General features: G+C 43.6%; 1 protein-coding gene and 2 non-coding genes across 3 annotated transcripts; all 3 read left to right on the top strand.

Moving 5' to 3' along the window:
- Positions 1 to 486: 486 nt before the first annotated feature.
- rpl18a (ribosomal protein L18a) lies at positions 487 to 3,293 on the top strand. Its single transcript, XM_053862861.1, has 5 exons — positions 487 to 585; positions 1,583 to 1,762; positions 2,408 to 2,537; positions 2,822 to 2,931; positions 3,145 to 3,293. The coding sequence occupies exons 1-5, from the start codon at positions 568 to 570 to the stop codon at positions 3,235 to 3,237; spliced, it is 531 nt and encodes a 176-aa protein (XP_053718836.1). The 5' UTR covers positions 487 to 567; the 3' UTR covers positions 3,238 to 3,293.
- Positions 1,104 to 1,234, top strand: LOC128758265 (small nucleolar RNA SNORA68). The gene has a single exon (XR_008414469.1). It is a non-coding gene; the product is annotated as a small nucleolar RNA SNORA68 (small nucleolar RNA).
- On the top strand, positions 2,172 to 2,304 carry LOC128758264 (small nucleolar RNA SNORA68). Its single transcript, XR_008414468.1, has one exon. It is a non-coding gene; the product is annotated as a small nucleolar RNA SNORA68 (small nucleolar RNA).
- Positions 3,294 to 15,875: the final 12,582 nt, after the last annotated feature.

Genomic DNA, 15,875 nt, shown 5'->3' with positions numbered 1-15,875 from the left:
TCTTTTGTACTTGCAAGCAGTTGAGTTCTCTTAAATGCACTATACTGTCCGATCAGTGATATCATATACGACCTTTAAGTCGGCACACATTTTTTTATATTATAGTTTTGTTTGGATTATTCAATGGTACTCATTTCGGAATGTGTAAGGTTATGAAAAAGTCGCGAGTACTTTCGGATACAACTTTTGGGATGAGCAGAATTCTCCAATTATCATGCAAATCACATCACAGGTCCATGTTTTATGACAATATGGTTTCACGACATAATATAGCTGCACTTTTAGACAAATATGGTTGTCGAAAACATCATGAATAATAAAACAATAGTTAAATATAAATAATTTTAATTTAATTTAAAACAATTAAAGCAAAAACAATTCAGCCAATCCAGCTACAATTATGTGAATGAGATTTTTTTCCCAGAAGAAGATACATTTAAGACAAAACTAAAATAAGAGTGAGTTCAAGTGCGATACAGCGGAAGTCCCGCCTCTAGTGCCCATTTGACATGCGGAAGCTCCGCCCTGCTGCTTCCTCTTTTACTGTGGCAGTGAGCAAGCGACACCATGAAGGCGTCCGGCACAGTACGTAAAACTCTTTTTTCGCCGCTTTCCGCCGAAAATACTCGGCCACTGAATGTGTATTCTTTGACATAACACCTCAAATGATTCAAATGTACGTTATTATGCCCGATAAAGTACGTTTTTATACTTGCTTTTTGCGATTTTCACACCGACAACATGGCGTCCGCGGTACCATGTGGACGACATAAAATGGGACGCCGTGTAGCAGCCGCTGCTAACGCATGTTCAAAATTATTATTTACCTTGGACGCCATCGTTTAGCAAATCAGTGGCCAATATTATATTATTAGTCAAGTGTGGTGCCGCCGTCTGGCTCGGAAACTTGTCATTCCTGAATAGAGCTAACGTGGCTAAGTTGACGCGACTGGAAGCGACTAGCGTCTTAGCTTTAGCCTGTCGGCGTTTCTCTATATCCGTGACCGTAATTCTTGAATTTGAACAACAAGGATTATAATTGAGCTAAGATGAAACGCGTCACTGCACGACGGCTCATGACTTTACGTGCCGGATGACAGTGTAATGCAGCCAAACCCAAAGATCTCGTCTCTCCGTGGTGGGATTTTTTTTGGTGTGCAAATAGAAACATGGTCCTTGTCGCCTTTCTCTGACGTTAAAATGTCTCTGAAAGTGAATTCAAGGGTCTACAGAATATTAATCATTTGTAGTGTATTAGGCATGAATTTCAAAACATATCTGCAATTCGTTTGACGTCTGATTAGATGTACTTCTGTCCTACATTAGCACTATCTTGCCATTATTGTTTAAGCAACGTTGTTCATTGGCACATGGTTTGTTTTTCTAGAGGTTTAGTGTCAAGTAATTTTAGTCCACCTAGTTTAGAAACATAGGTTAGTAGGTGACTCTACTGTTTGTTGGTTGCCCATCCCTGTGCCATGTGATGGACTGACAACCTGTCGGTGTCCTCCTCCCTCTCTCTGCAGTATGTCACTAGTTTTGTGCAATTTTGATTCCACATGTGTGTCTTTTATTTCTGCAGCTAAGGGAATACAAAGTTATTGGGCGCCTCCTGCCCTCCGCCAAGAACCCGGCGCCCCCTCTGTACCGTATGAGGATCTTTGCCCCTAACCATGTGGTGGCCAAGTCCCGTTTCTGGTACTTTGTCTCTCAGCTGAGGAAGATGAAGAAGGCTTCTGGAGAGACTGTCTACTGTGGCCTGGTAAGATCTGCACAACTCTATTTAAAAGTACCTCTTACTCGCCATTTCCCATTCCCAACTCCATCTTCTCTGGACTATAGGTTAATCATACGATGCAAAATGGAAGTGTCATTAATGCCGTCTGGAATGAGCAGGAAATTGGCCTGAATCTCAAACTGTCCAGAACCTTAAGTTCAGTATTTGATGTTAAAATCAACTTGACACTATATGTTCCAGGTTAGATTTCACTCAAAGATATTTTTCAAGTTCATATCATGAAGTGACTTCAAAACCCACCTTTGGGAAAGTCAGTGACGCGCCACTAAATTGTCAGTATTTTCATGGCACCTGCTTATTTGTGTGCCATTGCCTTCACTTGATTCCCCGCCTACAGTATTTTCACTTCAGTTTTTTTTTTGAAAACTACAAAAATGCAGCCAAACCCAAAGATCACATTCTCACGGTGGTGTGATTTTTATATGGTGTGCATAAAGAGAGATGTTCCTTGTCGCCTTTCTCTGATACCACTGTGTCTTTGAAAGTGAATTCAAGGATCAACAAACGACCGTCACATTGCTCCTGCATTAGTTTGAAATCGGTCCACTTTATTGGATTTGCTGTTTATTTTTGCTGTGAAAGAGTGAACAAGAAATATGAATGTTACAGGTCCATGAGAAAACCCCTCTGAAGGTGAAGAACTTTGGCATCTGGCTGCGTTATGACTCTCGCAGTGGAACCCACAACATGTACAGGGAGTACAGAGACCTGACCACTTCTGGTGCCGTCACTCAGTGCTGTGAGTACCACAACTTTGACTTTGGACCTGCTTCTGTGTAACCATGACATGTTGAATATTTTAATGTGTAAAGTGGGACTTCAGGTCATCTTTTACTCCATCCTTGCAAAATTATTTGTCGAAAGTGTCATCCTTTAGGGTCTGACTCCGGTGTGTTTGGATTGAAAAATGTCTTCATAAATGCTTCTCTTCTGAGTGCTGCAAGCCTTACGTAGACAAAGCTAGCATGCCCTGGGTTAAAACTAGCCTTGTCACAGAAGATTAAAGATATTTTGGTCTTCCAGATCGTGACATGGGAGCTCGCCATCGTGCCCGCGCCCACTCAATCCAGATCATGAAGGTGCAGGTCATTGCTGCCAACAAGTGCCGCAGACCGGCCATCAAACAGTTCCATGTGAGTCACCTTGTTATATCCCAAGGCAGGTCTCTCTCTGGGCCACTGACATGTTGGTGGCTTCAGATCATAAACCTGCCAGAAAACCAGCCAGGTTCCTCTTCCAGGTGTAAAGCATCCATCTTCATATCTGGCGGTTAAGAAACTGGCGACACAATATTCAGTGCTTCCATACAGTGCTGTGTAATGACCAGTGCTTGCTTCTCTCTGTAGGACTCCAAGATCAAGTTCCCGCTGCCCCACAGGGTCCTGCGTCGCCAGCACAAGCCCCGCTTCACCACCAAGAGACCAAACACCTTCTTCTAACAAGATTCTGTTATTCTGTGCGGGAAATAATAAAAGCTGTTTCATGGAAGTGTGTATTTCTGGAGTCATTTTTAAAATTTCATTGTTCTTTCATGAGTTGGCTAAAATGTTCCCACTATGGGACAAAGGTCGTCGAGCAAAAGTTACCCCATTGTGGGATGAATGAAGGCGATCTCGTCTTTGGCTCATTTTCTTTTCAAGTTGAATTTTTGCTTCATGGCAATTTGCTTTCCATGTTTTCCAGATGCTGTTCTTAGTTTTACCTAACATTGTTCTCATGTCTGTAGTAAACATTCCCATCTTACAAATAATGTCAGCTCTCTGTTAAAATTTGCATTAAAATTAATAGTTTTTATATCAGTATCCCATTAACTGACTTGGTAAGGTCTACTTTTGTCATTCAAGTAATGGCGCACAGTAGACACCAAGAAGTGACTCGCATGTTGACAAACACCAAGTGTTGTCACTGCAATGTCCGCTATTGTCCAGGTGGTGGCACTGCTGTCTCGGAAAAGGCGACCTAACTCAAGTATCTCTTAAATCACCCGTAGTCCAGTCAATTATCTACCGACTATCAAAGTGCTGTCAGGTCAGTGGTTTTGAAAATAATGTTTGAATAGTGTAACATCAACGACGACAATTACACATGTACGAAATGGTGGGCTACTCAGTTTCATTTCAGGTGAACGCTACCTGTCCCAGTGTTGCCGTGGAATAAATTTGGAATAAAATTGTCTAGTATGAGACGATGTGATGTACTGGTGAAACTCAAATGACAAATTCGAGAATCGATTGAAATGTATTGTTCACTTCGAAATGACAAACATATGTCTTCAAATTGATTTTCTCTGCAGCACCTTATTCATAAGCTGTTTTCTCAGACTTCTCTCTACATCCCTTCTCTGTGTTGTGTCCTGAGGTCAAAGTGACACAAAAGCAGATAAATAACGGTCCTCTTAGTCATGGCTGACATCCATATCTCAAATGAAGTCTTCGCTCAGTTGGCTTCTGTAACTCAGTCCCTCCAAGGCAACATTGTAAAACAGGATTTTAATTTCAGTGGAAAAGAGGGCTGTAGGAAGTATAACATCAAATCATGAATCACTGTTTTGTTCTTGAATCAGGATTTGTCTTTATATTGAAGGTCTGCGGGAGATTTTAGATTGAAAATCTTTTGGGTGTGTGTGTGTGTGTGACATGCAAGGCAGTGGGTGGCAGCAAAAAGACCTCACTCAGTGATGGAAAACATTCTTTTGAGTCACAGTCATAAACATGTAAAATCATTACAGATACCCAGAATAAGGCCGTCAGTGTGAGACTGACTTCACCTCCACCAACCACAGTCAAACTGCTGAATTTCTTTCTAATACACACTGGTATGTTTACGAGCCGCTCCAACTATTAATGTCCGTCATTGCAACATTTTCCATTATGGCTCTTTCAAGGGCACTTCTGACAGGAAGCAGGTTCTCTCTCCTCGATCAGCTCCGCACAAAGACGCTCAGTGTCCTGGCTGCTTCATTATCGTGGAGAATTTATTTTGAGCGCTACTCACAGGGTTTCTCAGAGGACCTCAGAGAGAGACTCCAGGAACTGAAGCTGTAAGTGGATATGAGGGTTTGAAAACCTAGAGATCCAGGAGGCTTCTGTCGCTGAGGGTTTTACAGCAAAAAAATATCCGGCCCTAAGACCAAAACAGTTTGGCATCTGACTAAGGCGTTCAAGGAGGTTGTATCGGAATTGGCAGTGAATTCTGGTGACAGCGGATTTAGCAATGAAAAAATCTGTTCACCTACCGGTCAGCTGTGAGATATTTACTGAACCACAATATCAACCAGAGAATCAAACAAGAGGAAACTACTACTGTTCTCCAACTGCTTAACTTAACTGTGTGCAACGTGAAGTGTAACCTTTCGAACAAATGTCCAACCAGGTTGTACCTTCCAGGCTTCTCCATCTACATCTGCATGTACATCAATGGCAACAATATCAACAATTTGAAAAGATGTTTCTACTTTATCATGTATTTATAATGTATCAGTGTGACATCCTCTGTCATATTTTCATTGCGTGTCACGTTATCATGTATGATTCATTCATTGAACATGCAAATCCCTGTGTGTCTCATGTGTGCGGCTTGGTGTTGCTTCTAATACAAACAAATACAACCAACAGAGTGTGACATGGCTCGATCAAGAGTTCAAGAGTCGCTGCACGTCTTGTGATGTGTGAGGACGATGGCTTTTAACCAGCCTCTGGGTTGTGATGGGGTCTTTGTGCAGCCTTCTGCAGTTGGAGGGGAGTCCTCACTGGGCTCGGCTCGACCACAGTCTGGTCACGGCCGCTGCCAGGTTTACTGTTTTGTGGTCTGGGCCGTCGGCTGGAGGAGGCTCTCGCGGATCCTCGGCCTTCAAGTGGCGAAGCCTCAAGCCACAGAGTCCTCAGGACATGAAGGCTGTTAGTGTGCTGGTGTGAGCTGCAGGAGGCAGCTGGCTGGTGGAGGCGACAAAGTTGTTACGCCAGCCGCTCCAAACTGTGTGGCAGCAACACTCCGAAAAAAACATGAAAAAAAAAAAAAACCCTCCTCAGTCTGCACTTTTTACAACGAGGCTCCTTGTAAACCAGAAATGAACACCAAACTGTGACGAGTGGCTTTTTGGAAAACCAGAAATAAGAAAAAGCTTTTAGCCCGAACAGAGTTGGAGATGCTTCCGTTGATACTGGAAGTGAGATGTGACTCCCGCATGAGTCAGCAGACCAGCACAGATAGGCACATGCGAGTGTAGTCTCTCCTCCAGAACAGCGAACAAAGCAGAGATTGTTGCATTTAATGGTGGCCAAAGGTGATTCACTGCTCATTATGGAACAAGCCTGTTGACTTTAGCTCTCCCTGGTTTGGTTCTTGTGTGTGTGCGAACCGGTTTGCATTAGGATCAGAGACTTTGAAGAAACTTGGTGGTTTTCAGCCAGAAAGCAACATCTCCTACAAGTAGAGAAGACATCCTATACTTGTACATGTACTCGGACGGGGCCTTCGCCCTTTGCATGTGTCCATAACACGCTAGTCACATCTTCCTATTAACATCAAATCTGCGCTGATGGTTTTTGCCGACAGAAGCACATTATATAATCCTCAATGGTTCAGAGCTACAGTCCTTCCTGCATCTTCCACGTTTTTACCAGCACCCATTTCATGGATCTGGCAGCTCCGCTGCAGAAACATCAATGTCTTAATAGCCCAGGTTATATTCTGGGCTTGGGTATATCACTTGGCCTTAAAAAGGCCAGATATTACTCAACACCAGCCGAAGACTCTCAGCGCTGCACAGGAGGAGCACTCGAGTCTGCAATCTTCATCCTGCAGAACTCAGCAGGCCTTGTCTTCACTGTTACTTGTGAGGAGTGTTTGTTTATGAAATCAGCATGAAAATGTAGATCTGAGTCAGTGCTGTGTGGCGTTTGTCCTCAAAATAACTCACTATTGATGCCAAACTATACAATGTAATTACAAATGATTCGGTCGTGAAAGCGATAAACACAGACATTAGCGGCCCCTGCTCAAGCGCCTCAGCGGAGGTCCTCTAATGTTCCCGAGCCCATGTTTGACAGAGAACATGCCTCCAACATGAAACTGCTTTCCTGCTGACTCAAGAGATGGAGACCTGTGATTGACAGCGTTGAGCCAATTTCCAGCAGCAGGAGAGCGGAGCGGGACTGAGCCCAGACCACGTCCCCTTCTGCTGCACAAGAATGTGCTAAAAGCTCGGTCTGCAGTAGCCAAACGCCAAACCTCCCACGTATCTGCAGCGCGGCGAGCGAGCCAGAACGACATGTAATCACAAAGATCAACAAAGACTTAACAGCTTTTACACCGGATCATCACGGCCCAGTTTCTCGCACACACGGATGTTCGACTCACAATTTATACGCAGAGGTGTGCGAGGGCCACACTTGAGACCGAGCGTTGTACATGAGTGAGAGCAGAGAAGAAAAACGTTGCATAAACTCATTGAGAAGGGTCAGCTACTACCTGGCTCGTAAATCTGGGGGTAGAACAGGGGACTTTCAGGGGCCCCTGAGTTGGACACAAGGGAGTTAGAACGTATGTCATGGAAAAATTAAAGATTACTACTGACCTCTGCAGGGAAATCAGCACTGTTCAGCCAGTGCAGCAGAGTAAAGGTTGTTGGGTGGTTTACCTATTCCTATTGTAGATTCCTTCTGCTTCCTGGGAACCACCATCACCAAGGACCTCAAATGGGAGCCAACCATCAGGTCCCTCATCAGGAAGGCCCAGCAGAGAATGTTCTCCACAGCCGACGAAGTTGCTGGTGGAGTTCTACACGGCCATCATCCAGTCCATCCTCACCTCCTCTATCACCGTCTGGTACAACAGCGCCACCTCCAGGGACAAGAGCAGAGTGCAGCGCATCGTACGTTCTGCTGAGAAGGTGATCGGTTGCAGCCTGCCACCTCTTCAGGACCTGTATGCCTATAGGACCCAGAGACGTGCAGGTCAGATCAGAGCCGACCCTTCTCACCCTGGTCATGGACTGTTTGTTCCTCTTCCCTCTGGCAGGAGGCTACGGTCCATCCAGACCAGAATTTGTGTTGTTTGTGGGCTATTTTATTTTATTTTATTGGCAGCACTTTATTCCGAAGCACTTTCCTAGTTGGTGGGATCCCCAGTGACCATGGCAATAAATTTGATTCTGATTCTGATTCTGAATTGATTTAGAAAGTCAAAACTTTAAAGTTGAAACTTTAATGGGTAACATACATGACAAACAGCTGTGTGATGGACTGATCCACGAGTATTAAACTCAGACCAGCTACCTTTATGTGGCCCCTGGAGCTCGAAATACAAAATAAAAAAAATAGCAAAGCATGTTGACGTCATGACCTACAAAGATTAGTGTTCAAGCCAGACTTGTTTGCACTTCAAGAGGGAAACCACACTGTGACCTGACGTTGTGAGTCAGTGGTGGACAACTTTTTTTTTTTTTCCTAACAAAGCATGCCATTTAGAGGCCGCTGGTTTGGCCCTTAACTTGGTCAGTGTTCTGAATGTCGGCCCCATTCGTGACACCCCTGGACTGATCTGAACCTGCTGACTGTAACATTGACTATATAGTGATCATGAAATGAGGTTTCCTCTTCATGTCAAACGTGTGACTCACTGAGAGACTGGCATGCGCCAGAAGCTCCTCTCCTTTGGTGGCCTGGAAAAGCCGCTGTTGTTGTTCCGGTCTGCCGGATGTTGCCCCCCTCCCACTTCAAACAGCAGCGAGTTGTTCTTGGAGAGGCCTCACCTGATGGCGTCCTGACCCAGTCTGGTCCAGTTGTAGTTAGGAGTTAATCAGAGCCTCCTCATAAGAGAAAAGGATGTTGGTTTAAAGACAGAAACATCAACAGACGCTCAAGTGCAGCTTGTTAATCCCATTAAGCATGAGAGTGGCTGTTTGTTTAGCTAATTGGGCCGAATTATCCAATTCTAGAAGTGGTGTTTTTGTAGCTAATTTGCACAGGACATTTTCCACGAGGAGAAATGGGACAGCGCTGCGCACCTTTGCAGTTTCAGAGGAGAGGAGGAGTCTTTATGGAACTTCTGGAGGCTAAAAATAACAGCAGCAAATGGCAGTTTCACATGTTAGTTGACGGCATCCACAGGAGAATCAACCTCTGACACAGCTGGACGTCCTTTTGACCTAAAAACCTTGATGCATGTATAAATAAATAACAGAACATTTTTTATGTATTTGTATGAAATGTATTTATATTCAATGAGTGCCACATTCAAGACAGACCTTTCTTTAAAGGCATCAGGCCTGAGTTGCCCCACCGTAGTTCATGTGAGAAGTCGTGAGAAATTCTATACTTACTTAAAGAAAAAAGTTCCCCTTCCTCAATATAAGTTGACTGTTTTGTCCCACAAAGTGGGACCAGGCAGCAGTATTTTGATTATAGCAGGCTGTTGCCTACAAAGGATAAAATGTCTCTAAATGTTTTGCGCACATTAGAAATGGTCACTTTTCGAAGGGATGTTCGGAATGCAACCCTTGCGATTACTCACAGTGGGCACGTGTTTGTCTTCTGTTTTATTATCAGCCAGTGTGGTCAGTCACTTCGGCTCGAAGCCAGCTTCAGTGTTCAGGGGACACCTATTGTGTGAAGGTGCCCTGAACGTGGCGCGTCATCCAATAGGGGAGCCTAAGTCTCCTTCCAGTGGCTCCATGGGAAAAAAATGATTCGGACCGATGGGGCGATCCAAGTTACTTTGTGGTCCACTTTGCCTTATGGCTTGTTACACACATATGCTGTAGTTCAATTTAAATGATAAGTGAACCACGCGCCTCATATTTGACGTCACAGCAGAATCCGACTGCTACGATGCTAAGGCAGTTCTCTCACGCCAATAGAATGTGTCATCATACGTGAGCTCTACGGCATATTTCAGGATAGATAACTTTTATCTCTCGATTCACTCCACTTCTAATGTTTTGTTAACTTGGGTCCCATGAGGTGGAAGTAGATGGGCGTGACTTAGCCTCCCCTGCCCAACCACATTTATTACAACAAAAGATGAGTAACAGATATATCTGGCTGAAATGGATATCAAGGTGAAAATGTGAACAAAGGCCTCTGTCTGCCATTCGACCGCGATGCATCATATGACAGAGCTCATTTGATCCATCATGGTAAAAATAAAAACAACACTCATTTACTGCTGAATGCAGCAAAGGTGACCTACATGTGTGATGTGGACGTCAGTCCCCGAGGTGCAGGGCAAGTAAAACCTTCTGCTGTCTCAGTTACAAGTTTTCCCCTTCTTTAACGCATATTCATAGTTATAGACTATGACTTTGTTTGCCATCTAGTGGTTACAGTTACTATAACTATTAGGATGTTCTATCAAAATGAGCTCCAGCCAAGTGCCAAACATTGAAGCATGATTGAAAAAAAGCATGTCAACACTACCAGTTGGTCCTTCTTATAAAAAGTTTTTATTTTTACCAATCCGATGTCTTAAGCGTCCGATCAGTTCACCTTACTTGCTTGGTGACAACTTTTACCTGCACCCACTGTGGCTCTTTTGTGGGTCAGTGTGAGACACCAGGTCTAGCGTATGGCAACCATTGATGAAATTATCTTTCAATGAACAGAATATCTCAGAATCACAAAATTCAGTGGTACTGGGGTATGCACAAGTCCATATGCTGGGATTATTCATACTTCCCTATGGCTGAAAAAGTGTCCTGTGGAATTGGCCACCCTACAGACTGCCAAGGAGACACAGTAATAATTTCAACCTCCAAAACACATACCCAACTCCAGGCCCAGGGTCCGGAATCCTGTCCCATGTGAGCTGAAGTGACTAGTATGAAAGTTTGTGTTGTGACAAAAGATAATTGGACATCATAGTTGTCAACCATTTATCTCAGAGAGAAGTTTTATTGGGTCTGCAGCTGAGACTGTCTCCTAAAGCTCTTCTTCAATACAGCATCCCCCTCTCTCTGCACTGATACACTATGTAGCCAATGTTTGACCTTAAGAGAGAGTGGCTTCTAAAAGCGTAGCTTTTGGGATGATACTTTTCTTTCAGTGGCTGATATCCTTGAATCTGGGCGTCGCCTTGCTCGCAGTCAAAACAGGGAAGAGGGGCTGTGGGAGCCGATGGACGACAGAGCGGAGACCTCACCCTGGGTGATGACTGAAGACACTGGCAAATTCTAAAGCTCCGCAGGTCATGTGTCTCCCGGACGGCAGTGTTACTGCTGGAGTCTCATCTAGTCTTCAGAGAAGGAGGAGCCTTGTGATTCTCTCTTGAAACAGTGTGACCTTCTATTGCATCTTGATCAGCAAAAGCAGTCGGGCAGAAACACAACACTACCTTCCTCATCTCATCAATCATCATCTGTGGGCGATTCGACTTCTGTAGCAAAACACAGAGCTAAATTCTCCAGATATTTCAAAATAAAATACATTTGGGTGGAGAGGGTTGGAGAGGAAGCGCAACGATTCATTACAGTCCCGGGCTCCTGCCAACCAAAGCACTTTGAAGCATGTAGCTCTCCTCTTTACAATTAGTCATCTGTCCTCGTGCGACGCTCTGCTATTAAAACAGCACAAATCTTCACCACGGTTTGCTACATGCCAAGTTGAGACTGAGGGAGGAGACGATGCTGCCGAGATACGGCCAGCTGCTGAAAGCTTCCTGGCTCGTACCCCGGGTCATAAATAGAAAGACGGCGGACTCATGAGCTCATTAGAAGGGAGAGATGATGAAAACAAAACTGAGTCAGGAAGCGAGTTTCTAGCACAAACTCCAGGAATCTCGGGTGCCACTGAGGACAAGTCATATCAGCATCCTCAGCGGGAGAATTAATTACTCGATTTACAAACTCTGACTCCGACAGATTCGTCATTCCGATAAAGTCCTCCCAAGTGCACGGTTGATTTCTTGTCCCAACCTGCTCCTGAGTTGTGTGCAGGGCCTCCACACAGATACGGCGTGCTTGTGTCTGTCCCTGAGATAAGGTGGGCAACGCTGTACAAACATTTGATTGTGCACGTTCTCCAGATATATGCTTGTAATATGGCATGCACACTGTAGGGGCAGTATTGACAGTAGGTGAGCTGCTGGCAAAAAAGCAGAAACTACCACAGTAAATGAATTTACATCATATGTTTCTTCGCATTTCTGAAAGTATGTTGAATGTTGCTCACATTCACATGTGCTGCGTTCAGCGAGCCAGAAGCCTGTGATGCTGGATGCCAATGAAATCCTTGAGAGAGAAGGTGATCGTGTCCTCTAGCTAGTGCATGGAGCATTTAATTCATTGAAAATACATGATTCTACTTCATGTGTGCTTTGCCTTCTAACAGGCTTTGCTGTGGGTGGCCCCAAGGCACTCATTTGTAGAACCAGGGTTACATCCTGTAACCTTGGGTTTACGCTGCATTCTCTTGAATCAAGTACACACAGCTTCACCAAGGTGTCTGATGACTGTCAACAGTTGATTGTCAGTGTCACTGTCTGATCTGGTCTGTCGCTGCATAAACCTTGTGAAACAAATATAAGAAAACTGTTTCCCATATACTCCGTAATGTATCACAAGCAATGCATTGCGCTGCTCAAATGTATTGGAGGAGCTTGAAATGATTATTGATTCAATAATGGTGGATTTAAAAACTTGAATATCAGATACAAACATTCAATTTCCAGATTATAATGTTAAATTCACAAACTTGCACACTGTTACAATGTGCGCATGTGCTCCCCAGTTAACGTTAGTCGGTAAAACTCGCGCATGCCTGTTACTAACATTTCTGCCGGACCACATGAGGCAGGACCAGACCAGACCAGGCAGTGACAGCCGGTTTGTCAGTTGACACCTGATTGGTTAAACTGCCTGCTTGGTTGGAAAACCAAAACCAAAAACCAAACCAAATTATCTTTGAGCATTTAAAATCCTGACTTATTTACTTATATCTGTCACGCAATATGTACGTAAATCATTGGTTTATAAATAAGCTTCATGTATAAACTCTCCCACCTTGCAACCTGTGAGTTCCATAATGCACTGCAATAGTTAAAACTCTTTTCTCTCAACAGTTCACACCATAAGAGTCAAAGATTTCTATTCAGATACGCGTAATAACAAACTTGTGGGTGATAATGACATCCGGTCACATCATAGATCGTAGTGACCTGTTAGCGATGGAGAATGAAGGTTATGTGTTTCATATATCAAAAAGGAGCACATGTTTCCTGTATGCCCAGATGACTGGGGACCATGAAAATCATTGTTTTTGGTTTGATTCTCATATGTGTAGTGGGTGTGGCGGGGAACAAAAAACATTACTGGTTTATCAATTGCTTCTCTTGGCTGCATGAAGAGCACCCAACATTTTTTGTGCTTCTGTCCTGAAGTTTTTCAATTTTCCTTCCATCAGCACAATCTCATTTAGTCTCCGTCATGGATTTTACATTACATTGTATGATGTGGTGCATCTGGAACTGGTGCACAGAAAAAGGTTCCCAGAGAAAAAAACGTTTACACAGGATCAATCCGTGTTATTTGGATTTTTCTGTATTTTTTCTGTTACTCACTTATTGAAGTTAAATTATAGAGAAACCACTTCACCATTCAACACATGTTTTTTGTCTTTTGACAAGTTTCATTGTTTATTTTGAGATTACAACTCATACTCGAGTTCGTTGCGTGGAACAAAAAAAAGTTTTTTGCACTTATAGATGAGCATATTTCAACTATCTTGTTCACTGTGCGTTTACTGAGTTCCAGACATCGCTGTCATCAGTCTGGATTGAATCGAAACATCTTATCTCAGGACAGCTGACATCGTGCTCAGTGAGGCCGCTGTACGTGCCTCCTCAGCGTTTTCATCTGGGTGTGTGTCGCTCTGCTGTCAACACACAACTCACCATCACGGAGATCCCTTATCTCCTCATCAACCAATCAAATCAGCCTCTTAACAATGATGTCGCTGTCTAATTATAAACTGGGGTTCAAACATTCTGCTGGACCCGACTGCTCTACGACATGTTTATGTAACCGCTTCTGTCCCGGTCAGGGAAGATTATATCATTTCCTCCGCAGCAGTGGGTGAAAGAGAACAAGATGTTACGGCTCGCTGGCTGGAAGTAGAAATCAGGATGAGTTTCCTCTTGTTTTCCATCTTTAGAAAGCTGGATTTAAATATGGCATCACTAGCTCTGGTCTGTCGGGACAGCTTAAGTGCAAGAAGACGGTCATTACATTTACTAAATAAGGATGCATCGCACAGAAGACTACATCTCTGTAGCTCCATAGAAAAAAACAAGGGTTATGAATGAGTTTAACATGATGTTAATGGGTGTAAATTAAAAATGAATTTTAATCTTTTGAAGATGAATGCAACACGTTTGACAACCACTGATGCTTACCAACCAAAAAACTTAAAACACTGAAGAATAACTGGGTGTTGTGCTTGAGTGTATTTGGTTCATTGTTTCAAGATTTCAACAACCCTGGTGAAGTCTGTTGGGTTCAGCAAAGCGGCTACATTTGAGGTTGGAGGCAGAAGTTGTCTGAAACAACATAAACTGGAGGAGCTTGCAGTGTGATGTAAGAATTTTTGCCGTGACGTCTTCCGAGGATCCCCCTGCCCTCCTCGGTCCGGGACCTTATGAATGAACAAGTGTTTCATGTGGAAATTGTTATTCTAACCACATACATAAGTGTTCCAGGGGCTGTTATGGAAAAGTAATTGGAGCAATTACCGAGGAGGGGGACATGTGTCAGAGGATCGGGGGGTTCCTTTGACTCGACGGAGCTGCTGCGCCCACGTGGAAATAAACAGTGGAAAACATACAATAACACAGCATTTGCGATGTGATGGACAGGATGGAATTGAAATTGTTGAGGGTCAAAATCTGAACTGCTTTAGTGAAAGACTTTCCATCGACAAAATATTTGTTAGTGTTTACAGTCGGGGCAAATGAAAAACAGAGTCATGTTTGGCTTTGTTTTGGTTTTATTTTCTACAGTTTATTCCAGCGTTGTGCCCTCCATGTCCCTGTTAGCTTCACAGTTAATGGCGCACACCTGGAACTACTCAGCAATCAAACCTGCTTCACCTGGATCAGGGGTCTCAAACTGATCCACAAAAGTGCAGCAGTGAGTGCAGGCTTTTATTCCAGGCTTTGAGGGCCGGATTGAGACCCATGATCTGGATAAAAGCTCTCTGGTTCCAATGACATGCCAGAATGTTAAGACTCCTTTGTTGATGATTGGCGCTTGTTTGTCATCCTCTTAATATGTTCTCTTTCGTAGCTTATCTCTGTACACTGGTTCCAACTGCCACACTTTCTTCCTTTGTTCACTCATGAGTGACACATGACTTGGACCACCTCCTCATTTGCTTTCATGCTTCATGTTTCTGTAGCCTGCAAGTGTCTGACCTCCATGTTATATACTGTTTGTTTTGCGTTTGATCCTTTGTGTACAGGATTTTTTGTTTCCTCTTCCTGTGCATGCTGACCACCTTGTTTCTCTTCTGATATTACTTCCTGATCCTCCTGTTTGTCCTTCAGATACTGTGTCCTACTATTGTATGCATATTCATGTTCATTTTGTTTATTATTGCCCGTGTTTCTGAGTCTCTGTATTGCACTGAACCACACGCTTTGTATGTGTCCTCACAAATGGAGTTTGGTTACAAACATGCAGATGACTTCGGATGGCAGCCCGATGATTTAAGTGCCTGATCATGAAGTTGTAAAGCAGGTGTTGGGTCTGATAAATTAAAGCATGGTGGACGACAGAAGGAAGTACTTGAATACTTAACTACTCAGTGTGAAGAAGTTCAGACATCTGGTGTAAACTCTCCAAATACCAAAAACCATTAAAAAAAAACTACTTTACTGTTTCAATAGGCTTCGCAAAAAAACAAGTGAAACAAATCTTCTCTAGATAGCTACCAGCATCACCAAGCACGTGCAAAACCCCCGGAAGCCTTCCAACATTATTCATAAACTGCTTATTTTTGGGCTTCAAACTTCACACCTAATTACTTTACCCACTGATCATTGAGCTCTTTAGGACGTTGATACAGCATGGAGAGCTTAGGCACTA

Source organism: Synchiropus splendidus, chromosome 4 (genome assembly GCF_027744825.2).
Source record: "Synchiropus splendidus isolate RoL2022-P1 chromosome 4, RoL_Sspl_1.0, whole genome shotgun sequence".
Classification (NCBI taxonomy): domain Eukaryota; kingdom Metazoa; phylum Chordata; class Actinopteri; order Syngnathiformes; family Callionymidae; genus Synchiropus; species Synchiropus splendidus.
The sequence above is the reverse complement of the archived record's forward strand: the minus strand, read 5'-3'. Positions and strand labels throughout refer to the sequence as shown.